The 26,604-nt window shown below is 51.2% G+C and overlaps 1 protein-coding gene across 1 annotated transcript; it reads left to right on the forward strand.

Moving 5' to 3' along the window:
• The first annotated feature begins 3,178 nt into the window (after positions 1-3,178).
• Positions 3,179-4,137, forward strand: LOC123049707 (uncharacterized). Its single transcript, XM_044472592.1, has 2 exons — positions 3,179-3,580; positions 3,679-4,137. Exons 1-2 carry the CDS (start codon positions 3,363-3,365, stop codon positions 3,974-3,976), a joined length of 516 nt encoding a protein of 171 aa, XP_044328527.1. The 5' UTR covers positions 3,179-3,362; the 3' UTR covers positions 3,977-4,137.
• The last annotated feature ends 22,467 nt before the right edge of the window (positions 4,138-26,604 follow it).

Below are 26,604 nucleotides of genomic sequence, written 5' to 3' on the forward strand. Positions count from 1 at the left end.
TGGCGGCTCACTTTAATGTTGAGATACGCCATCATGATTACCCTCTGACCAAAGTTTACCTAGACCGCACAACCATGGATCACCACCATTTCACCGATAAAGATTCTCCTGACATTCTTATTCCTTATAACTTGGTTTTTAGCATTGAAACTAGTGATATTATCCCGTTGGCTGCTCCTGCTTTGTTTGATTCTGTTGTCAGGGGTGGATATAGGATTATGCCTGCGGACATCATCGCCTACCGGAACACTCAGGCTGCTGCAGAGGCAGCAGAGGAACCTCAGCAGTGGGATGAGTGGATGCCCGCTCCCCAGTACCCCTACTACCATCCAGGCTACTGATCGACTACCAAGTTAGGGCAAAAGCCTAAGCTTGGGGGAGTACGTGTTCTCACCGACATTACATTCATGTCCACTTATTTTCATTTATCGGTGTTCACACTTTTTCATTGGATCATCCATGCATAGATTTATTTTCTTGCTTTCTTCTTGTGTGTTTGAAAAACCTTAAAAAAACAAACAAAAAAATAGTTGTAGTTAATTTACTTGCTATGCATGCTTAGTAGTAATACTAAAAAGAAACCCAAAAAGATTGCCTTATTCTTCTTTTGCTTGTTGGGAGCTTTCCCGTGTAATTATTTTTTTTCTCGTTTTGCTTTTCCTTTTATGTGCTTGTTCAAAAAAACCAAAACTTAAAAAATATTTCAGTGTGTTTCTCTGAATTCTTTTATTTTTATTCGAGTCTTGCCGGGGAGAAGACCACGATGAAAATGTTGAGTGGTTCTCATATGAATAATCGTTGATCTAATAAATAACCCACTTTACCTTGTCTTCTCCTGTTGAATAAAATGTTGCATATTCCAACTTAGTCCACGGCACTCTTGCACTATTATTATTTTCATATCGTTCGGTCGTGCAAGTGAAAGGCAATGACGACGATATTCGATGAACTGGCCGTGACAGAGAGAAACGGGTATGAACTCGACTTGTTCTGTTTGTGTAAATATGTTTAACCTAGTATTCATGATTCAGCTCATTATGACTAAACATGTTTGTAATGACAATTAGAGATTATAGTTTCTCATGCCATGCATAAGTAGCTAGAAGTGGATAATGATTTATTTTGGATATCAACATTGCGTTAAAATGATTGTGATGTAGTATGATGATATGGTATCCTCCTCTGAATGTTCGAGTGGCTTGACTTGACACATGTTTATGCATGTAGTTGAATCAAAACCAACATGCCTCTATGATATTTATGTTCATGGTGTTCATATCTTGCTCATGCTAGTGTCCAATGTTACTTATGCATAATGCATGTTTATGACCGTTGTTGCTCTCTAGCTGGCCGCTTCTCAGTCTAATTGCTAGCCTTCGCATGTACTAAGTGGGAACTGTGCTTGTACATAAAAAAACCTTGAACCTAAAGTTATTGCATATGAGTCCATCATACCTATCTATATGCGGTATTACCATGCCGTCCTAAGTAAATTTGCATGTGTCACCTCTAAAAACTTCAAATAAATATCCTTTTTGTGTGCCTGGATCGTTCATGGAACGACAGGAGGTGGTCGGTATCTTCCATGCTAAGCGGGTTATTCTCAGGTCAAGTGTTTATTCACTCGTCATTGCACGAGAAAAGGGCAGTAATAGGGATGACCAGTCCCAAACTGCAAAAGAAATGATCTCTCAAATAACCAAACAAAAACTTCCAATAGAGTCAAAACCTTTACTTTTATCGCTTGGAAACCGCCACTAGCGTGCTTAGCATGGAAGATATTGATAACTGATGGTCGTGAAGTAAATGAGAAGGGTGCATGTCTTAAAATATCATTTATCTCTGTCTTAAAACTTGAGCTCTGGCACTCTGCAAATCACTGCTTCCCTCTGCGAAGGGACTATCTATTTACTTTTATGTTGTGTAATCACCTTGTAAAACAAGTGTCAGAACCTCAGAGCACAGCTGTCATGACTTATGCATTGTGTGTAGCTAATGTTGGTTGCATCATGACTGGATCTTTTCTACCATAAATTACAATGTTTAGTCGCTGCTTGAACTTTGAAGGTGCTCTGCATTTATGTTTTGCGGTGTCATAAAGGGCTAGCGAGATACCACTATTGTCATATTATATCATGGTTGTTTTGACAACGTGTTGCCGTTTGAGATATCTTATTATTGTTCGCTAGCTGATTATGTCATTGATATGAGTTAATATAGTTTTTAAGAATTGTTGTCAACATGGTTAGTTATAATGTTGGCTGAAAACTCGGGTGCTGTTTAAGCTTATTTATGCAAACAAGAGTAAAAGAGTTTGTAAAAGTTTTTTTTTTCACTTTCAGTTTATGAACTGAATTGCTTAAGGACAAGCAAAGGTTTAAGCTTGAGGGAGTTGATACATCCCGAACGTATCTACTTTTCCTAACGCATTTTCTTTTGTTTTGGACTCTAATTTGCATGATTTGAATAAAGCTAACCCCGGACTGACGCTGTTTTCAGCAGAACTTACAAGGTATTATTTTTGTGCAGAAATAAAAGTTTTCGAAATGAAACGAAACTTGCTTAAATAGAGTTCTATAACAGGCTCTGCCTAGAGTTCGCAGAGATAAGCAAATTAATTAGACCAGCTCGGAGAACCCCTTTAATTTCACCATCAATCCCATATGCCACGAGAGTCTGTTGACTTGACACAAAGGAAAGATAAGAAAATGAAGCAGGCTGCAGTCGAATACTCCGCCAATCCGAGCATCGTCAACTGATTAAAGCACTCTATTTTACTCGACCCGATCCCCCATCGGAGCCGTCGACGAAAAAGATAAGGATCCGACGGCCAGAATACGTAGCCAAAGCGTACTGCAACGCCCCCATGCAAGCAAGCATACATCCCCAGGTTCCTCCCGGCTCCACCGGATGGGGACGGTCGGCACGCCTGCGGGAAAGGGGGACACACCCCACCCCCACCACAGTGCGCGCGCAGACCCGTCGCATCTTGCAAAGCCGTGCAAGAAAAATACGTGGATGCCTTATCCCCTTCCCCCACGTCGACCCACTCCACGGAGCCTGCCTGCCGCCGAGATGATAACCATCACGCCCGTATTTATCATCATCTTTTTTTAATTCCTTCTATTCTATTCTGCTACGAACTGACTTCTTTATCCCGTCCCGCGCGCATCCGCACCCCCCTCCTCTGCCACGGCTCGTCATTCATTCTTATCCTCCTCCCCCCGGTACCTTTATAGCTCCCGACCCCCCCGCTCCGTCCTCCAAGCCATCGTCCTGCTAGCACCCGTGAACTCCAGCCATTTACGCTGCGTCGATCGTTTCGGGAGATCGTTGCTGTGATCGTGTGATCTGCTCGGGAGATGGAGGCTTACATGATGTTCCCGCGGAGCAATGGAAAGAGCTGCGAGGAGGAGCAGGAGGAGGACATCGGCTGCCCGTCCGAGTCCGAGGTTTCGGCGGCGGGCTCCATGCTGTCGTCGGACGAGGAGCTCGACGACGACGCCACCTCCAGCTCCAGCTCGTCCGGATCCACCGACAACTTCCAGATGTCCTCCCTCATGGCGCAGCTCCCGCTCAAGTACGTGGTCTCTGCCCGGGCACTGCGAGTTCTTCCGAGGCCCGGCCTTGATCTTGAAGCTGTGGTCTGACATGTGTGTTCTTTTTCTCTTGCCGCAGGAGGGGTCTGTCCAAGTTCTTCGACGGCAAGTCGCAGTCGTTCGCGTCGCTCGCGGCCGTTGGCGGCCTGGAGGACCTGGCCAAGCCGCCGGGCAAGCGGATCAAGACGTCGCGGAGCTGCGAGGTCGGGTTGCAGGACGCGCACCGCCGGCGGTTCGCGCGCCACAATGCCGCGGCCTTCAAGAAGGTGTCCAAAGGGCGGCTGTCCGCGCTCGGCAGGGCGCCGGCGCTCCGGCCGCTGACGGCGAGCGCGGCGAGGCCCAAGGGCTTGCCCGTGCGGGCTCCGCTCTTCGTTTAGGAGATTTCGCCCGCAGATTAGTCGTGTCGGTTGTGGCGTGCTCGAAGAGCAGTTGGTGCGGTTGTTACGTGGATTTTGACATGGTAACTGACCGGAAGGTGGCCGGCTGGTCGATGGATGTGTAAATACAGAAATGAGAAACATGCCTTGTGCAGTATCTACTCTCAGTGCGCTTATAGTTTCATCACTCGTCTATTGTTCAAGTTAGATTTAGTATATGTTTTCTTTCCTCGAGAGTATGCCTCGGCGTACCATAGCTTTATAGAAGGCAGAATTTGAGTTACAAGAAACTACACTCGCTGCGAACAACAAGCATAGCGCAATACCACATCCGAGCAACAACACCGCAAAGCAAGCTACAACACAAAGGGCCTATCCTAATCGAAACTCAACACCGCGTCTTGACCGACACCGGACATCTCCGAAGAACACCAACTTCTGCAGAGCTTCACTTGTCGACGCACCATCCACTCCTATCGCCTAAGAGGAAGTGGCAAGTGGGTGGCAGGACTCAATCCGGTCCACGCCGTCTTGGACACACCGGCGACAGGCGCACATAGCGTTGTAGAGGATCAAGAAGGACAGCGGCGAACACCGAAGGGGGGCGACGAGGGGCCGGCCATGTCTCCAAACACAATGCTCACAGCAAAGGAACGACGTCGAAGACGCCGCCATTGTGTCGATCCAACCGAATCGAGGCTTTCGCCCGGAGACAACCACAACTCCAGGCGAGTGAGGGAGGTGACGAACACGCCACGACGACGCCTCCAAGGAGCGGAATGGCATCCGCGGGTGCCATCGCCGGCGGCCCGACGGAAGTCGTGCAAGATTTTCATCCACGTGTCGCACCTCCCCACACCATCTAGAATCGGGCAACACCGTCCCAGAAGCTTCACACCGCCGCCACCGCAGCACTTCGCCAATGTAGCTGCCAAGCCGAGGGCCATCGCCCGGACGCACAGCAAGGAGAACACCGGCCACACCATCAACGCCCTGCCTGGACAGGAACCGCAGCCACTCCGCACCTCCGGCAAGTCCAGGCCGCCCGCAACAGCCATCGCCCACTCCAAGGGACAGCCTTGCGATGACTGGACCCACATCTCGACGAAGCCAAGCTGCACCATCGGGAGAGCATCGCTGCTCATCACGCCGAACAGAAGTGGCTGGCTGCTCGCTGCTCGCCAAGACTCCATCTTGGCCGAGCCTCACAACGTCGACTCCACCAAACTGACCGCGGACTCACGCTTCTGCCTCCGAACGGCGCCACAACCAGCCAGCCGCACCCTCGCCTCGCTCCCGACTCCTACCAGGCCCGCCGCACCGCCAGGCCTCCTGCCGAGCTCCGGCCGCCACCCTCATCTCTGGCCAGCGCAGATCTGACTGGGCCGAACCCTGCCACGAAGCGAACGCCGTGCTGCCACCAGCACGCGCGCTCCACTGCGACACGCCTGCACCGGCCAGCGGCAGTGCCGCCACTCGCCGCCGCCTGCCAGTGCGCCTCGCCCGACGCGCCGGCCACCGAGGTCCGTCGTCGGCTGAAGAAGAGCCCCCCATGGCCCTGCTCCAGGGAGGCGAGGGAAGGTCCCGCCGCCGGTACCACGACCACGCGGGCTCTGCCCCGCGGCGCCCGCCGGCGGCGGCGGCGGGAGGGGAGGTGGATGGGGCCTGGGGGCAGTGGCTAGGGTTCTTGCGCCCGGGCCGCCTGCGGGGGGGGGGGGGGGGGGGCGACACGGTGCCAAACGTGGACGAGATATTTAGTGTATGTTGTTCTTCATATATTAAGGACAAGTGTACTCGATCTCAAGACTTAACGCTCAAACCCCACTTAACTTCCAAAACACGGTCCCAAAACTTTTAACTCCCCAAATTTCAGTGTATTGGAAGGTTGGTTTCTAATCACGTAATCAATCCCTAAAACTTAGCTCCCAACATTGTTCTTTTGCTATTTGTCTCATTTTATTGCACATGTAATCTTATTTCGACTTCATTCCAACGACATATTTAATAAAACCTTGGATGTTTGAAGATATACATTTCAATATTTCAAATGTCAATTTATGAGCAAACCAAGCGCTAGCATTGTGGTTTTATTCAAATTATTTTGCCATGTCGTCCAATCGTTAAACATCCCTGAGAGGATGAGCGCTTATTCTCGCTCCATCCTCTTCATCTCCGCCTCGGGGACGATCCTCAGCCTCTCCTCCTAAAGGGAAAGCTTCTTCTCCTCTGTCGCAAGTTTCTTCTCCTCGGTCACCGCCTTCCTCTCCCCAGTAGCTCCAATCACCTTCGATCTTTGCTCCTCCAGCCGTGTAAGTCCATCCACTTTGCCATCTTATCTGCCTTATCATTGACCATTAACCGTGTTTTCGACTCTAGCATTTCTTTTCTCTCTTCCTTGTACGCATCACCCAGGACACCGCCATTCTTCTTCTCATTACCCATCCGACCTAGAGGTAGGAGCGGGGCTTCTCTCCCTGTCCTTAGTTTCATCATCTTAGTAGAAGAAGCGCATCACCGTTGCCGTCTTTGGTTTTCTCTTCGAATTGCCCCCTTGTCCACTTCTCATTATCTCGTAAAATTTCCCAATAACGCTGCAAAGTGGAGGCCTTCCAACCATTCCTCTTGTCCTTTTCCTTAAAAAGTGCTAGGATGCAGACTTCATGCTCATTGAGTGGCACACCACTTGTCGGTATTTTTTCACTTGATCAACACAACCCCTCTCACTGGTTGCGTAGGTCTTGAATCGCTGCCCAATGGTTCGAAGGTGCAGATTTTGTGAGGTTCAACTAACCATATAATGTACGCCGATAGTACCCATCAATTCCTCTTCAAAATGTTTCTTTGCTCTTGTCCGTGCCTATAGCCGCATCAAGAAACACATTCATCGTGGCATAACACGCAGCTATGTCCTCCTCCACATTGTAATTGCTCATTCTTCTCATCTTCTTGTTTGTGGTTTGGCTCGGGATCTCAAAGTCATCTTCCTCTTCTTGTTCTATGGCCGACGCCTCCATCTCGAAGTTGAGGTTGTTAGAGATATATTTGGGATACTTGTATTTGGTAGTCTAGAATTTGTAATCCGTCTCCTACCTTATCTCCAGGAGAGGCGTCTTGCCCTCCAAGTCTTATACTCAATATATACTCGCCCTCGAGGCTCAATAATACACCCATCATATTCCGCAACAATCCCTCTCTCTCCCTTCTAACATGGTATCAGCCTAACCGATCCAAACCCTAGCCGCGCCGTCGCTTCCGCTCCGCGCCGCCCCCGGGGCGGTCGGTCTCCATGATCGCCGCCGGGGGCCGCGCCGCCCGTACCTAGGGTTCGTCCGCCGGTCGTGTTGACCGGCTGCCCTAGAGAGTCTTTTTCCCGATCCCTTGATCCGGGTCTTCTCTCTCTCGCCGATCGTCTTGATTGGCGTTTCTTTTTTGGTTTTCCGATCTATGATCGGTTTGCATCGCCCGCCACCGCCGTCGACCCCGAGCGCCTCTACTCCGACCCTGGCGCGACCAGCCGACCTCTCCTCCGACCCGGCGGCCACGCGCGCCCACCGTCCGCGCGTCGGTCCGCCCGTCGCCCTGCGCCGGCCGTCACCGCCCTGCTTCGACCGGGACACCTGCATCGCCCCGACCCGGCGGCCTCGCGCCATGCGACGGCCAATCATAGCCGTCGCTCGCGCGCCGGCCCGCCCGTCGATCCACATCACCGCCTCCGCCGCGTCTGCACGGCGGCCCGGTACCTCACCGGCCTCGTCCTTGGCTGCGTCGGGACGGCTGCGTCAGGCTCATTGGCTGCCTCAACTCGGTCGCCGCTGCTCCGTTGGTCACTCGGGCCTCGCTGCCCGGGCGCCGGCGTTGCTTTGGCAACCCGGGTGCCGGTGCTGACAAGCTCGTCCGCACGACGTCCCACGCCGTCCGTCGTCGCTAGCTTCATCTCGGACTCCGCCGCCACCACGTCTCCACCGAGCGGCGTCCCCGACCTCGCGCGCCATCGGCTTGATCATCCGCTCGCCGCCGCGATCCGCCTCATCTACGCCGCGCGACCGACCTGGCCCGTCGGTTACGCGCGCCTCCGCAGGTCCCGTGAAGATCGTCCCCAAGTTCAGCGCGCCTCTCCACCGATCGAGCATCGGGCTGCCGCAGCGTCGCCCCGTCGGGCCGCAGCGCCGCCGCTCAGTGGTTCTCCTCGCGGCTGCATCGACTCGTGCGTCGCCGCTGCGTCGCCCCTTCGGGCCGCAGTGTCGCGTTACGCGGTCCCCGCCGTCGCCCCGAGGCCGTCCCCGCGGTTGCACCGACTCGCACGCCGCCGTTGCGTCGCCCCTTCGGGCCGCAGCGTCGCGGCCCGCGGTCCCGGCCGCCGCCCCGAGGTCTTCCCGCCGTCGCCCCGACCCGCCTGCCGCCGCTGCGTCGCCCCTTCGGGCCGTAGCACCGCGGCCCGCGGTCCACTCTGCCGTCACTGCGCGTCGACCTCCCGTGGTATGCGCCGCGTCGTCTCCCTTGGCGCGGGAACGCCACCGTCCGCGCCGGTCTTCGTCACGCTGTCAGGGTTCTTCGCCTACTTCGAGCACCGCCGCCGCACTCCTAACCTAGCCGCCGCCGCCGCCGCTCTTCTTTGGCCACCGTCGCGGCTACCTCTGTAGCTGTCGCCGCCGCCCATCCACCCCACTTCGTCTTCGTCTAGCACCAGCTTGTCGCCAGCGTCGCCGTCATCTACCCCGACCGCTTCATCTACTCCGACAACCGCGGGCGACATTGGCCCCGTGCCGATTGGCGCCGCAACCGTCGTCGAGTCCTTCTCTGCTGGCCTCTCCGACCTCTTCGACATGGCGTACAGCTCGTGCAGGTCCCAGTCTACGCATGCCCGGTGCTGGCAACACCGTCGCGTGCCTTCGTCCACGACGTGTCCCCGGGCCTGGCAAGCCTGGTGCGGCGCTTCGTCAACTTCGTCTTCGACCGTCTACGCATGCCCGGTGCTGGCAACACCGATGCGTGCCTTCGTCTACGATGTGTCCCCGGGGTTGGCAAACCCGGCGCGACGCGTCGTCAACACCATTCTCCTTTCTGGCGCATCACTTCTTCGACACCACTGCGCCCATGCTAACTCGGCGCCCCGTGCGCCCGCGGCTCCACGGCGACTCCCTCGACACCGGCTACCCCGACTCGACATCGACCACGGCGTTCTTCGCACGGCTACCTCGACCACGGCTACACCACCCACGCTCTCGGTTACCTCGACAACGGCACAAAGGGCTCTCATCCGCGCTTGAGCAACTCATCGGCTTCCTCTACAGTCAACGCGTCCGCGACGCGACACCGTCCACGACGCTCCCGCTAGGACTGCGGGGGGATGTCAGTCCGTCGGCTGCTATTCTCTCCAGTCTGACCGTCCGTGACGCTCCTGTTGTTCGCAACGCTACCGCTACGACTGCGGGGGGATGTTAGAGATATATTTGGGATACTTGTATTTGGTAGTCTAGGATTTGTAATCCGTCTCCTACCTTATCTCCAGGAGAGGCGTCTTGCCCTCCAAGTCTTGTACTCAATATATACTCGCCCTCGAGGCTCAATAATACACCCATCATATTCCGCAACAATCCCTCTCTCTCCCATCTAACAGAGGTCATGAATGTTGGAAATATGCCCTAGAGGCAATAATAAATGGTTATTATTATATTTCTTTGTTCATGGTAATTGTCTATTATTCATGCTATAATTGTATTGTCCGGAAATCGTAATACATGTGTGAATACATAGACCACAACCTGTCCCTAGTAAGCCTCTAGTTGACTAGCTCGTTGATCAACAGATAGTCATGGTTTCCTGACTGTCATTGATAACGGGATCACATCATTAGGAGAATGATGTGATGGACAAGACCCAATCTTAAGCATAGCATAAAAGATCGTGTAGTTTCGTTTGCTAGAGCTTTTCCAATGTCAAGTATCTTTTCCTTAGACCATGAGATCGTGCAACTCCCGGATACCGTAGGAGTGCTTTGGGTGTGCCAAACGTCACAACGTAACTGGGTGACTATAAAGGTGCATTACGGGTATCTCCGAAAGTGTCTGTTGGGTTGGCACGGATCGAGACTGGGATTTGTCACTCCGTGTGACGGAGAGGTATCTCTGGGCCCACTCGGTAATGCATCATCATAATGAGCTCAATGTGACTAAGGCGTTAGTCACGGGATCATGCATTGCGGTACGAGTAAAGAGACTTGCCGGTAACGATATTGAACAAGGTATTGGGATACCGACGATCGAATCTCGGGCAAGTAACATACCGATTGACAAAGGGAATTGCATACGGATTGATTGAATCCTCGACACCGTGGTTCATCCGATGAGATCATCGTGGAGCATGTGGGAGCCAACATGGGTATCCAGATCCCGCTGTTGGTTATTGACCGGAGAGGCGTCTCGGTCATGTCTGCATGTCTCCCGAACCCGTAGGGTCTACACACTTAAGGTCCGGTGACGCTAGGGTTGTAGAGATATATGTATGCGGAAACCCGAAAGTTGTTCGGAGTCCCGGATGAGATCCCGGACGTCACGAGAGGTTCCAGAATGGTCTGGAGGTAAAGATTTATATATGGGAAGTCTTATTTTGGTCGCCGGAAAAGTTTCGCACTTTATCGGTATTGTACCGGGAGTGCCGAAAGGGGTCCGGGGGTCCACCAAAGGGGTCCACCAGCCCCGGGGGGCCACATGGGCTGTAAGGGGTGCGCCTTGGCCTATATGGGCCAAGGGCACCAGCCCCAAGAGGCCCATGCGCAAGAGATAAGAAAGAAGGGAGAGTCCTAAAGGGGGAAGGCACCTCCGAGGTGCCTTGGGGGGGAAGGACTCCCCCCTGGCCGCACCCTTCATTGGAGGAAGGGGCAAGGCTGCGCCCCCTCTCCCTTGGCCCTATATATAGTGGGGGGAAGGGAGGGCAGCAACATCTAAGCCTTGGGCGCCTCCCTCCTCCCCTGCAACACCTCTCTCTCTCGCAGAAGCTCGGCGAAGCCCTGCCGGAGACCCGCTACATCCACCACCACGCCGTCGTGCTGTTGGATCTCCATCAACCTCTCCTTCCCCCTTGCTGGATCAAGAAGGAGGAGACGTCGCTGCACCGTACGTGTGTTGAACGCGGAGGTGCCGTCCGTTCGGCACTCGGTCATCGGTGATTTGGATCACGGCGAGTACGACTCCGTCATCCACGTTCATTGGAATGCTTCCGCTCGCGATCTACAAGGGTATGTAGATCCACTCCTTTCCCCTCGTTGCTAGTAGACTCCATAGATGCATCTTGGTGAGCGTAGGAAAATTTTAAATTATGCTACGATTCCCAACAGTGGCATCATGAGCCAGGTCTATGCGTAGTTACTATGCACGAGTAGAACACAAAGCAGTTGTGGGCGTTGAGTTTGCCAATTCTTCTTGCCGCTACTAGTCTTTTCTTGTTTCGGCGGCATTGTAGGATGAAGCGGCCCAGACCGACCTTACACGTACACTTACGTGAGACAGGTTCCACCGACTGACATGCACTAGATGCATAAGGTGGCTAGCGGGTGTCTGTCTCTCCTACTTTAGTCGGAACGGATTCGATGAAAAGGGTCCTTATGAAGGGTAAATAGAAATTGGCAAATCACGTTGTGGTCATACATAGGTAAGAAACGTTCTTGCTAGAAACCTACAAACCACGTAAAAACTTGCAACAACAATTAGAGGACGTCTAACTTGTTTTTGCAGCAAGTGCTATGTGATGTGATATGGCCAGAAGATGTGATAAATGATATATGTGATGTATGAGATTGATCATATTCTTGTAATAAGAATCACGACTTGCATGTCGATGAGAATGACAACCGGCAGGAGCCATAGGAGTTGTCTTTATTATTTTGTATGACCTGCGTGTCATTGAATAACGCCATGTAAATTACTTTACTTTATTGCTAAACGCGTTAGCCATAGAAGTTGAAGTAACCGTTGGCGTGACAACTTCATGAAGACACAATGATGGAGATCATGATGATGGAGATCATGGTGTCATGCCGGTGACAAAGATGATCATGGTGCCCCGAAGATGGAGATCAAAGGAGCATGATGATATTGGCCATATCATGTCACTATTTGATTGCATGCGATGTTTATCATGTTTTTGCATCTTATTTGCTTAGAACGACGGTAGCAAATAGGATGATCCGTTATAATAATTTCAAGAAAGTGTTCACCCTAACTGTGCACCGTTGCGAAGGTTCGTCGTTTCGAAGCACCACGTGATGATCGGGTGTGATAGATTCTTATGTTCGAATACAACGGGTGTTGACGAGCCTAGCATGTACAGACATGGCCTCGGAACACACGCAATACACTTAGGTTGACTTGACGAGCCTAGCATGTACAGACATGGCCTCGGAACACGGAGGACCGAAAGGTCGAGCATGAGTCGTATAGAAGATACGATCAACATGGAGATGTTCACCGATCTTGACTAGTCCGTCTCACGTGATGATCGGACACGGCCTAGTTGAACTCGGATCATGTTTCACTTAGATGACTAGAGGGATGTCTATCTGAGTGGGAGTTCATTAAATAATTTGATTAGATGAACTCAATTATCATGAACTTAGTCTAAAATCTTTACACTATGTATTGTAGATCAAATGGCCAACGTTGTCCTCAATTTCAACGCGTTCCTAGAGAAAACCAAGCTGAAAGATGATGGCAGCAACTATACGGGCTGGGTCCGGAACCTGAGGCTCATCCTTATAGTAGCCAAGAAAGATTATGTCTTAGAAGCACCGCTAGGTGATGCACCAATCCCACAGAACCAAGACGTTATGAACGCTTGGCAATCACGTGCTGATGATTACTCCCTCGTTCAGTGTGGCATGCTTTACAGCTTAGAACCGGGTCTCCAAAAGCGTTTTGAGAAACATGGAGCATATGAGATGTTCGAGGAGCTGAAACTGGTTTTTCAAGCTCATGCCCGGGTCGAGAGATATGATGTCTCCGACAAGTTCTTCAGCTGTAAAATGGAGGAGAACAGTTCTGTTAGTGAGCACATACTCAGAATGTCTGGGTTGCATAACCGCTTGTCTCAGCTGGGAGTTAATCTCCCGAATGACGCGGTCATTGACAGAATCCTCCAGTCGCTTCCACCAAGCTACAAGAGCTTTGTGATGAACTACAATATGCAGGGGATGGAAAGGACCATTCCCGAAGTATATTCAATGCTGAAATCAGCGGAAGGGGAGATCAGAAAAGAACATCAAGTGTTGATGGTGAATAAAACCACCAAGTTCAAGAAGGGCAAGGGTAAGAAGAACTTCAAGAAGGACGGCAAGGGAGTTGCCGCGCCCGGTAAACCAGTTACTGGGAAGAAGTCAAAAAATGGACCCAAGCCCGGGACTGAGTGCTTTTATTGCAAGGGAAGTGGTCACTGGAAGCGGAACTGCCCCAAATATTTAGCGGACAAGAAGAAGGCCGGCAACACCCAAGGTATATGTGATATACAAGTAATTGATGTGTACCTTACCAGTACCCGTAGTAGCTCCTGGGTATTTGATACCGGTGCGGTTGCTCATATTTGTAACTCAAAGCAGGAACTACGGAATAAACGGAGACTGGCAAAGGACGAGGTGACGATGCGCGTCGGGAATGGTTCCAAGGTCGATGTGATCGCCGTCGGCACGCTACCTCTGCATCTTCCCACAGGATTAGTTTTAAACCTCAATAATTGTTATTTAGTGCCAGCTTTGAGCATGAACATTGTGTCTGGATCTCGTTTAATTCGATATGGCTACTCATTTAAATCCGAGAATAATGGTTGTTCTATTTATTTGAGAGAGATGTTTTATGGTCATGCCCCGCTGGTCAATGGTTTATTTTTGATGAATCTCGAACATGATGTTACACATGTTCATAGTGTGAGTACCAAAAGATGTAAAGTTGATAACGATAGTCCCACATACTTGTGGCACTGCCGCCTTAGTCACATTGGTGTCAAGCGCATGAAGAAGCTCCATGCAGATGGACTTTTGGAGTCTCTTGATTACGAATCATTTGACACGTGCGAACCATGCCTCATGGGTAAGATGACCAAGACTCCGTTCTCCGGAACAATGGAGCGAGCAACCAACTTATTGGAAATCATACATACCGATGTGTGTGGTCCAATGAGTGTTGAGGCTCGCGGAGGATATCGTTATGTTCTCACTCTCACTGATGATTTAAGTAGATATGGATATGTCTACCTAATGAAACACAAGTCTGAAACCTTTGAAAAGTTCAAGGAATTTCAGAGTGAAGTTGAGAATCAACATGACAGGAGAATAAAATTCCTACGATCAGATCGTGGTGGAGAATATTTAAGTCACGAGTTTGGTGCACACTTAAGGAAATGTGGAATAGTTTCACAACTCACGCCGCCTGGAACACCTCAGAGAAATGGTGTGTCCGAACGTCGTAATCGCACTCTATTGGATATGGTGCGATCTATGATGTCTCTTACCGATTTACCTCTCTCATTTTGGGGCTATGCTTTAGAGACTGCCACATTCACTTTAAATAGGGCTCCGTCGAAATCCGTTGAGACGACACCATATGAATTATGGTTTGGGAAGAAACCTAAGCTGTCGTTTCTAAAAGTTTGGGGATGCGATGCTTATGTCAAGAAACTTCAACCTGAAAAGCTCGAACCCAAATCGGAAAAATGCGTCTTCATAGGATACCCTAAGGAAACTATGGGGTATACCTTCTACCTCAGATCCGAAGGCAAGATCTTCGTTGCCAAGAACGGGTCCTTTCTGGAGAAGGAGTTTCTCTCGAAAGAATTGAGTGGGAGGAAAGTGGAACTTGATGAGGTGATAGTCACCCCTTCCGAACCGGAAAGTAGCGCAACGCGGGAAAATGTTCCTGTGGTGCCTACACCGACTGGGGAGGAAGTTAATGATGATGATCATGAAGCTTCGGATCAAGTTACTGAACTTCGTAGGTCCACAAGGACACGTTCTGCACCAGAGTGGTACGGCAACCCTGTCCTGGAAATCATGTTGTTAGACAACGGTGAACCTTCGAACTATGAAGAAGCGATGGCGGGCCCGGATTCCGACAAATGGCTAGAAGCCATGAAATCCGAGATAGGATCCATGTATGAGAACGAAGTATGGACTTTGACTGACTTGCCCGATGAGCGGCGAGCCATAGAAAACAAATGGAGCTTTAAGAAGAAGACGGACGCGGATGGTAATGTGACCATCTACAAAGCTCGACTTGTCGCTAAGGGTTATCGACAAGTTCAAGGGGTTGACTACGATGAGACTTTCTCACCCGTAGCGAAGCTGAAGTCCGTCCGAATCATGTTAGCAATTGCCGCATACTATGATTATGAGATATGGCAGATGGACGTCAAAACGGCATTCCTTAATGGCTTCCTTAAGGAAGAGTTGTATATGATGCAGCCGAAAGGTTTTGTCGATCCTAAGAATGCTAACAAAGTATGCAAGCTCCAGCGCTCAATCTATGGGCTTGTGCAAGCATCTCGGAGTTGGAACATTCGCTTTGATGAAATGATCAAAGCGTTTGGGTTTACACAGACTTATGGAGAAGCCTGTGTTTACAAGAAAGTGAGTGGGAGCTCTGTAGCACTTCTCATATTATATGTGGATGACATACTATTGATGGGAAATGATATAGAATTCTTGGAAAGTATAAAGGCCTATTTGAATAAGTGTTTTTCAATGAAGGACCTTGGAGAAGCTGCTTATATATTAGGCATCAAGATCTATAGAGATAGATCAAGACGCCTCATTGGTCTTTCACAGAGTACATACCTTGACAAGATATTGAAGAAGTTCAGTATGGATCAGTCCAAGAAGGGGTTCTTGCCTGTATTGCAAGGTGTGCAATTGAGCACGGCTCAATGCCCGACCACGGCAGAAGATATAGAAGAGATGAGTGTCATCCCCTATGCCTCGGCCATAGGGTCTATTATGTATGCCATGCTGTGTACCAGACCTGATGTAAACCTTGCCGTAAGTTTGGTAGGAAGGTACCAAAGTAATCCCGGCAAGGAACACTGGACAGCGGTCAAGAATATCCTGAAGTACCTGAAGAGGACTAAGGATATGTTTCTCGTTTATGGAGGTGACGAAGAGCTCGTCGTAAAGGGTTACGTCGACGCTAGCTTCGACACAGATCTGGATGACTCGAAGTCACAGACCGGATACGTGTATATTTTGAATGGAGGAGCAGTAAGCTGGTGCAGTTGCAAGCAAAGCATCGTGGCGTGATCTACATGTGAAGCAGAATACATGGCAGCCTCGGAGGCAGCACAGGAAGCAGTCTGGATGAAGGAGTTCATTACCGACCTAGGGGTGATTCCCTATGCGTCGGGCCCGATGACTCTCTTCTGTGACAACACTGGAGCTATTGCCCTTGCGAAGGAGCCCAGGTTTCACAGGAAGACCAGGCATATCAAGCGTCGCTTCAACTCCATTCGTGAAAGTGTTCAAAATGGAGACATAGATATTTGTAAAGTACATACGGACCTGAATGTAGCAGATCCGTTGACTAAACCTCTCCCTAGGGCAAAACATGATCAACACCAGGACGCAATGGGTGTTCGATTCATCACAATGTAACTAGATTATTGACTCTAGTGCAAGTGGGAGACTATTGGAAATATGCCCTAGAGGCAATAATAAATGGTTATTATTATATTTCTTTGTTCATGGTAATTGTCTATTATTCATGCTATAATTGTATTGTCCGGAAATCGTAATACATGTGTGAATACATAGACCACAACCTGTCCCTAGTAAGCCTCTAGTTGACTAGCTCGTTGATCAACAGATAGTCATGGTTTCCTGACTGTCATTGATAACGGGATCACATCATTAGGAGAATGATGTGATGGACAAGACCCAATCTTAAGCATAGCATAAAAGATCGTGTAGTTTCGTTTGCTAGAGCTTTTCCAATGTCAAGTATCTTTTCCTTAGACCATGAGATCGTGCAACTCCCGGATACCGTAGGAGTGCTTTGGGTGTGCCAAACGTCACAACGTAACTGGGTGACTATAAAGGTGCATTACGGGTATCTCCGAAAGTGTTTGTTGGGTTGGCACGGATCGAGACTGGGATTTGTCACTCCGTGTGACGGAGAGGTATCTCTGGGCCCACTCGGTAATGCATCATCATAATGAGCTCAATGTGACTAAGGCGTTAGTCACGGGATCATGCATTGCGGTACGAGTAAAGAGACTTGCCGGTAACGAGATTGAACAAGGTATTGGGATACCGACGATCGAATCTCGGGCAAGTAACATACCGATTGACAAAGGGAATTGCATACGGATTGATTGAATCCTCGACACCGTGGTTCATCCGATGAGATCATCGTGGAGCATGTGGGAGCCAACATGGGTATCCAGATCCCGCTGTTGGTTATTGACCGGAGAGGCGTCTCGGTCATGTCTGCATGTCTCCCGAACCCGTAGGGTCTACACACTTAAGGTCCGGTGACGCTAGGGTTGTAGAGATATATGTATGCGGAAACCCGAAAGTTGTTCGGAGTCCCGGATGAGATCCCGAACGTCACGAGAGGTTCCGGAATGGTCTGGAGGTAAAGATTTATATATGGGAAGTCTTATTTTGGTCGCCGGAAAAGTTTCGCACTTTATCGGTATTGTACCGGGAGTGCCGAAAGGGGTCCGGGGGTCCACCAAAGGGGTCCACCAGCCCCGGGGGGCCACATGGGCTGTAAGGGGTGCGCCTTGGCCTATATGGGCCAAGGGCACCAGCCCCAAGAGGCCCATGCGCAAGAGATAAGAAAGAAGGGAGAGTCCTAAAGGGGGAAGGCACCTCCGAGGTGCCTTGGGGGGGAAGGACTCCCCCCTGGCCGCACCCTTCATTGGAGGAAGGGGCAAGGCTGCGCCCCCTCTCCCTTGGCCCTATATATAGTGGGGGGAAGGGAGGGCAGCAACATCTAAGCCTTGGGCGCCTCCCTCCTCCCCTGCAACACCTCTCTCTCTCGCAGAAGCTCGGCGAAGCCCTGCCGGAGACCCGCTACATCCACCACCACGCCGTCGTGCTGTTGGATCTCCATCAACCTCTCCTTCCCCCTTGCTGGATCAAGAAGGAGGAGACGTCGCTGCACCGTACGTGTGTTGAACGCGGAGGTGCCGTCCGTTCGGCACTCGGTCATCGGTGATTTGGATCACGGCGAGTACGACTCCGTCATCCACGTTCATTGGAACGCTTCCGCTCGCGATCTACAAGGGTATGTAGATCCACTCATTTCCCCTCGTTGCTAGTAGACTCCATAGATGCATCTTGGTGAGCGTAGGAAAATTTTAAATTATGCTACGATTCCCAACAATGAATGCCAACTTGATCCACTAGCGCTGACTCACTGAAATTTGACATGAACATATCAACTACCACATCACGTGCAAAGCTCTGCTCGGAGGGGGGGTCAGTGTACAGGTCAACGCAAGTGGGAGCATCATTAGGGGCGATAGGTGCTTTCCTTTCCCTCTCCGTTTCTTCCTCTTCAGCACCCGTGCTGTCGTCCCATTTTTAGCGCGACTGTGTTGTGCCTCCTCTTGTTCGCCCCTCAGACCGGTGGAGTATCAGGTCAACCCTTGGCGGGCACATCTCTGGCGGGAAGATGGACGTGCGCATGATGCCTAGTCGGTGTTACTTGTGACCATGGCCACCTCAACGGTCACATCATTTTCCGCAATTGTCAGGGTTGGGTAAGGGGGGGGGGTGGGGGGATAGTGTCGAGGTCATGGGGAGGCTACATACTCCATTCCCTTAAAACGGCGGGAGGGATGGTGGCGATTAGTATTCCCTAAAAGTTCCTATGTGCCCGGTTTGATAGGATTGGGACGGTTATTGATGCTCATGCTTTTCGCGAAATATTTTGGGAGGGAGAATGTTGCTTTGGCGCTCCCAATATTTTTGGGACCTAAAGGTGTTTCAAGGATTAAAGTGTGTTAATGTCCAATAACGATAGTCTTTTAAAAAGTTATGATTTTTAAAATTGATTAGAGTAGCCCTAAGAGCAAAGATCACCCTAGAGTCTTACCGACCATTATTTTGATCACTTCTCTTCCGTTGGCAACTAGGGAAAAAATCTAGGGAAACGTTTCCAGCCGGGGCACCGGCCGAACCGTTACGCCGGTCTCACGCAAGCCGCGAGATGGATCGCAATCATGCGGCCAGAAACAGCTCACCCCTTTCCTTATCTGCAACACATCTCCGTCTTCCTTCTCCATCGCTCGCCTCCTCCGCCATAGCACCAGGCAGCTCCGAGCATTCCTCCCTTCACACCCCACAGCTGCACCTCCTCCATGGGGAGTGCTGCTCCCATGCGCCATGGCCTGCGAGCTCAAGGTCAGGGCGGCCATGGCTTACGAGCTCGGGGCGGACTGCGACTGGGGCTCCAACAAGCTGCTATGGACTGTATCGGGGCGCCGCGACGGAGGTGCTGGGACCGCGCCGGGGGAACCAGTCGACTGCCCGCTATGGCCGAGCTTCAACCAGCGACGGCTGGAGGTGGAAGAAGATGACAAAACGCTGTAGTTTTGCTACATGCTTCAACCGGCATAGAATTTTGCTACAACCGGCATAGCATTTTGCTACGACCGGCGTCACGTTTTGCTACACCACATAACTTTTCTCTGGTTGCAATGTCAGGTTGGAGCTTTCTTTCTTAACGGTTGGAGCTTTCTTTCTTAACGATTGAAACTTTTTCATACACGGTTGAAGCTTTTTCCGTCCACGGTTGAAGCTTTTGTGTAAACGATTGAATTTTGTTTTTGTTTTGAGAAGCCCTTGGTTAAAGCTCTCTCTATCATCTGGTTGAAACTTTTTTCATCTAAGGTTGAAGCATTTTGCGTCAGCGGTTGTATCTCCTCGTGAATCGCAGTGCCAGTTGAAGCTTTTTCATCTAGGGCTTGAAGCTTTTCCATCCAGGGGTTGAAGCTTTTTTAACAATGTTTGCAACACAGAGGGTGTGCGATGGTTCAAGCCTTGCCTCGGTTCAGACGTGAGCTCGTCTTCGAGGGCGCGCGTCCGGTGATCTTCGCCGCCGCAGCTCCGACCGTCGCAGCGGAGTTGCGACCATCGCCGGGGGAGCTGCAACCGGCGCACACACTGCTGCATGCGCCGAGCCAGCATGAAACACAGGTGGCCACCGGCGGCGAGGGCGGCAACCGGTGGCGAGGGCGGTGACGGGCGCCGGGGGCGGCCAAGCCCGGTGGTGCTTCGAGTCTGGGTGCCTCGCTCATCCATGGCGGCTAGATGTGTACACCAGCGGAGGAAGAGATGAAGCTGCGTTTGACTTTGGTGAGGATTAGATCTGACGGTTAATACAGAGGTAAATCGGGCAGCTGCGGTGCGACCGGCCGAATCGTTCGGCCGGCGCACCGGCGCAGATCACTGCCCAAAAATCTAGGTGTAAACAGTTTGATCTCTATCCTTACCTTGTCATTGTTGTCGTTGCTTCTTCAAGTATGTTCACAGTAAAAGCGGGGTTTCTCAGGTTTGTGGATGTGCTTTGCCTTTTCACACAATGATCCATCCAATGACTAGAGAGGGCCAGTGCTGGGGTGTCGCTCGAGTGCTACGCCTTGTCGATGGTGGGCATGTGTGGTCCTTGTGTTATATGGCTGGCTGGATTGACGATGGTGGATGAACATGCAAGTACACAGACAAGGATAAACAAGTGTACTGACGATGCCATGTACCTAGGGTAGGGTCATAGGCCTGACCTAGACGCCCTACCCAAGGACAGTACCTCAGAGACAAGAACATTCAAAGTGCAACAAAGGATACCGACCAAAGTCACCTTGAAGTGCAATCTACTCGACCAGCTGTCCCAGTCGGATACCCCAATTCCATTCAACCAAGATAAAAGTCACTCGACCATACGAGAAACCACTCGGAGTACAGAAGGTCTAAAGCCACTCAGGATGACAACGGTCAGGCGTTCACTCCGTAGTTTTAAAGATCATTTATAGCTCTTTATAGCTAGCGCTACCAGTAACGCCCTGTCTTAATGTACATTGAACCCTGTGTAACTGAGGGCTGGAGGGGTCCGACGCATCTATATAAGCCACCGCCTCCTCTGGTACAAGGGTTCGCACCCCTTGTAACTCTCGCGCATAATCCAGTCGACCAAGCCTCCGGGCGTCGAGACGTAGGGCTATTACTTCCTCCAATAAGGGCCTGAACTCGTAAATCTTGCGTGCACAATCTCACCATAGCTAAGACCTTGCCTCCTCCTACGTACCCCCTATTCTTACTGCCAGACTTGCTCCCACGACAGTTAGCACCCACCATGGGCCGGCGTCTTAGCGACTTCCGGTGAGGTTGCAGTTTTTTCGATCTCCATCATGGTTTCTGGCGGTGGTTTGGCTTTGGGCCGCGAGATCCGTCTCGACGCGCTCGTCTTCATCGCCGACGACTCCGCCTGGCTCCAGGAGGCCCCCCTCGATGTCGAGGCCCTTCCCTTCCATGGGGCAGCGCACTTTCGCGCGAGTGCCTGCGGGTCCTCCTTCAGCAGCCGTCGACCCAGTATCAGTCAGCTCCCTCATCATCCACTCTCCCTGCTGTTCGCCATCGCAAGCGGTCTGGTCGATCGCGGCTCCAGCGGTGGGTGAAGCATGTGGTGGCCCACCAATTGGTCACCTCCCAAGTCGCGGCAATCGAGCCCGACGAATCTTTCTACTGTCCAGTCGACTGGCTCCGCGGACACTCTTTCCGAGTGCGGAAGCAGCGACCCGGCGGCGGAGGTCCTCATGGTCGACTGCCGTCGCAGCCCGCCTGGGTACCGTCGCAGCGGTGGCGGCGGCGGCAACGATGGCCCGTCGTATGCTCACGATGAGTATGAACCCCAAGCCCTCACTTCGGAACAAAGGGAAGAGCTGCATCGCCGCAATGTGGAGGCGCTCCAGACATTGTTGAGGAAATCGTTAACTGGTAGCTGCTCGGTTGGCTTGAGAGTAGGGGATTAATGGGATAATCGGCAAGTTAATCGGCCATTTAATCAATTAATCGGATGATTTATTGGTTTATCGGCTACTCGGTGACCCTACGAGTAGGGGTTAATCAGCAAGTTAACTGGTTAATTGGACGAATTCTTGAATAGGGCTCCAGACCCCCATCGTGGGGGAGACTTCCGAGGCTCGGGGCCTGGAAGCTGCGCGCCTGGCCACCTTGGCTGAGCGCACGCGTCTGGAGAACCTTCAACATTCACTCGACGAGCGCGCCCGTTGGCAGATCCCCGAATCCATTCGACGACAACGGCAATAGTTTCCACCCGAGCCCCAGGTATACCGCACTTCGATCCAGAATCTTACAGCTGCAGCCCGTATAGCAGAGTCGATTGAATCGTCTCAATCGGAGGCAGGAAGAGGTTTGCTGCAGATCCGAGCGCTGCTCCGGGCAGCAGGTCAACAAAACACAGCTGTTTCTCAGTCGCGCAACAGGATTCACATCAGATCTGTGGTTGCAGACACTGTCCAGTCGGCTCACAGCCCAAGATCACCCCCGCGGCGCGAAGATCGTGGGCACCGCCAGGACCAATACCTGGGTCGGGGCCACGGACAGTATGATCATCGGTACAGCCGTGATGACAACCGTCGAGTGCCCACGCCCCCTCCGAGGGGCGGATTGTACTCGCCCTGGCGGTATGATGACAGGCGCTTGTATGGTGTCGAGCGAGAGCTCCGGTCGACCCAAGAGAGCCTGGGTTTGATGCAAGATCACTTGTCGTGCAAGGCTTGGTCGACAGAGGCCGAGCACACAGGGAAGGACAAGATAGGAATCACCCGAGTGGAAGCAGAGTGCATGTGTCTGGGCCTGAACGTTTCAGCAGAGCCATCAGAGCTGCAGAGATTCCCCCCAACTTCAGGTTGGCGACGGGGGTGAGTAAGTTCACCGGTGAATCAAAGCCTGACACTTGGCTAGAGGATTACCGAGTGGCAGTGCAGATTGGTGGCGGCAATGATGATGTAGCCATGAAGCACCTCCCTCTGATGCTGGAGGGTTCAGCCAGAGCTTGGTTGAATCCGTTGGCCCCTGGTAGTATTTCAGTTGGGAAGAATTGGCCCGAGTGTTTGTCAGGACATTTGAAGGCACTTGCAAACGACCCGCTGGGCTGACTGAATTGCAACATTGCGTCGAGAAACCGAATGAAACTTTGAGAGATTACATCCAGAGATGGACCACTCTTCATCATACAGTGGAGAATGTGTCACAGCACCAAGCAGTTTGCGCCTTCAAAGAAGGCGTTCGATATAGAGAGCTTAACTTGAAATTCGGTCGGATAGGGGACATGTCCTTGGCTCAGATGATGAAAATAGCCACTCGGTACGCTAACGGCGAAGAGGAAGACCGATTCCGCAGTGGCAAGAACAAACCAGTCGCCCAGGACAACGGAGGAGGGAATTCCAGTCGGAAGCAGAAACGCAAAGCAGAACCAGCAGGCCCTGCTAAGGCCACATTTTTGAACCAAGGGAAATTCAAAGGAAAGCCTAAGGGGCCATGGATCCCCAAGAAAGTGAAAGATCAAGCGGAAAATGATGTGCTTGATTTGCCGTGTCACATACACACCAAGAAAGATGAAGAGGGAAACCTGATTTACCCCAAGCATACCACTCGACAGTGACGACTCCTAATTCAGAGCTTCCGAGAGGGTCAGCCCAGTGAAAAGGAAAAGGAATCTGATAAGGACGAGGACAAAGAGGAGGATGATGGTTACCCCAATGTCAATGCCACTTTAGTGATTTTTGCTGACATCGAGAGCAAAAGTCGACTGAAAGTTATGAACAGAGAAGTAAACATGGTTGCTCCGGCAACAACGACGTATTTGAAGTGGTCAAAGACTCCCATTACATTCGACCAGTCCGATCACCCAGCGCATGTAGCTACCCCCGGGCGGCAAGCGTTGGTGGTCGACCCAGTCGTTGGAGGCACCCGACTGACCAAGGTTTTGATGGATGGTGGCAGTGGTCTGAATATTCTGTATGCTGAGACCCTCCGAGGGATGGGCATTCCGATGTCCAAGCTCAGCGAGAGCAACATGCGGTTCCATGGAGTCATCCGAGGAAAGAAAGCTGACTCACTCAGTCAGATCACTCTTGATGTGGTTTTCGGTGATTCAAAGAATTACCGCAAGGAAAAGTTGACGTTTGAGGTGGTGGATTTTCACAGTGCCTACCATGCTATTTTGGGCAGGCCTGCATATGCTCGTTTCATGGCTTGACCATGTTACGTGTACCTCAAGTTGAAGATGCCTGGCCCCAGAGGAGTGATCACAGTCACTGGGAATCGGCAGAGAGCAGAAGAATGCCTCCAGAAGGGCTCAAAGATTGCCGATGAACAGATGGCATCAGTAGAGATGCAAGAATACCAGAAGAATGCTGATCCGAGTGATTTGTTGCGTGCTAAGAAGCCTGCTTCAGAATCAACATTTCAGTCGTCCGGTGAAACAAAGCCAGTTCACATTCACCCGACCGATCCCAATGCTGCTCCGACTCATATCTCAACAACACTCGACATCAAATAGGAAGAAGCGCTCATCCAGTTCCTCCGTGAGAACTGCGACATCTTCGCATGTAAACCATCTGACATGCCGGGTGTACCCAGGGGACTGGCTGAGCACCGTTTGCGAGTCGACCCAAAAGCAAAACCTGTTAAAGAGCACTCCGTCGGTCCACCGTGGAGAAGAGGAAGGCAATTGGCGAGGAGGTGGCTCGGCTTCTGGCATTGGAGTTCATCCGCGAGATATACCACTCCGAGTGGCTCGCCAATGTTGTCATGGTCCCCAAGAAAGATAAGTCACTTCATATGTGTATCGATTTCAAACATATCAATTGGGCCTGCCCGAAAGATCACTTCCCTCTCCCCCGCATCGACCAGATCGTCGACTCAACTGCGGGGTGTGAGCCTTTGTCCTTTTTGGATGCGTATTCCAGGTACCATCAGATCCGACTGTATGGACCTGACGAAATAAAAACAACTTTCATCACCCCATTCGGGTGGTTTTGCTATGTTACCATGCCCTTTGGCCTCAAGAATGCTGGTGCCACGTTCATGCGTACGATCCAGAAGTGCCTGCTCACCCAAATCAGTCGGAACGTGGAAGCATACATGGATGACATCGTGGTCAAGTCACACAAAGGTTCCGACCTACTGACTGACCTCGCTGAAACCTTTGCCAACTTAAGAAGATATGATATCAAGCTCAATCCGTCAAAGTGCACATTCGGAGTCCCAGGTGGAAAGTTACTAGGTTTCCTCGTTTCGACGCAAACCCAGAGAAGGTTGGCACAATCCTCCGAATGAAATGCCCCGTGCGTGTGCACGATGTTCAGAAGCTTACTGGTTGTTTGGCTGCATTGAGTCGATTCATCTCACGTCTCGGTGAAAAGGCATTACCTCTTTACCGACTGGTGAAGAAGTCTGACAAGTTCGAGTGGAATCCTGAAGCTGAAGCAGCGTTTGAAGAGCTCAAAGCCCTGCTTTCCACCCAGCCGGTGCTTGCCGCTCTAATCAGCAAAGAGCCTCTACTGCTATATATTGCAGCCACTGGATAGGTTGTCAGCACAGTGCTCACCGTCAAGCTGGAAGAAGAAGGCAAAGCCTACAAAGTTCAACGCCCAGTGTACTATATTTCTGAAGTCTTGACTCCATCCAAGCAAAATAGCCGCATTATGAGAAGCTTGTCTATGGGATTTACTTGACCACGAAGAAAGTTGCACATTACTTTGCAGACCACTCGGTTTTAGTCATTAGTGATGCTCCATTATCTAAAATTCTGAACAATTGGGACGCAACTGGTCAAGTGGCCAAGTGGGAGATTGAACTCCTTCCTTTGGATATCAAGTTCGAGGCAAAGAAAGCAATCAAGTCTCAGGCAATAGCAGATTTCCTCGTCGAGTGGATTGAGCAGGAGCAATCGACTCAGGTTCACTCGGAACATTGGACTATGTTCTTTGATGGGTCCAAAATGTTGAATGGTTCCGGTGCTAGAGTGTTTTTGGTATCCCCGAGAGGTGATAAGCTCAGCTATGTCCTCCAGATTCACTTCGATTCTTCAAACAATGAAGCTGAGTATGAGGCACTTTTGTATGGGTCGCGTATGGCCATTTCACTCGGCGTCCGTCGCCTGGTGGTCTACGGTGACTCGGACTTAGTGGTTAATCCGGTGATGAAGGAGTGGGATATCAGGAGCCCAGCTATGACCGGTTATTGCAATGCAGTAAGAAAGCTAGAGAAGAAGTTTGAGGGGTTAGAGCTCCACCACATACCTCGAATCAAGAATCAAGCTGCTAATGATCTGGCGAAGATAGGTTCCACTCGGAAGCCTATCCCCGATAATGTGTTCTTGGAGCATCTCCACACCCCGTCAGTTCAAGAAGATCCCTTCACGGAGGAGCCCCCACAACCGATAAGTTCAACCAATCCGACTGAGATTGAAGTCCCAGCTGTGGTTGACTTGATCAGGGAGGTTCTAGTGATCACCCCCGACTGGACGGTGCCATATATCACATACCTGCTCAGGGAGGAGCTCCCAGAGGATGAAGATGAGGCCCGCCATATCGTCCGTCGATCCAAAGCCTAAGTGGAC

This window comes from Triticum aestivum, chromosome 2D, assembly GCF_018294505.1.
Source record: "Triticum aestivum cultivar Chinese Spring chromosome 2D, IWGSC CS RefSeq v2.1, whole genome shotgun sequence".
Lineage (NCBI taxonomy): Eukaryota > Viridiplantae > Streptophyta > Magnoliopsida > Poales > Poaceae > Triticum > Triticum aestivum.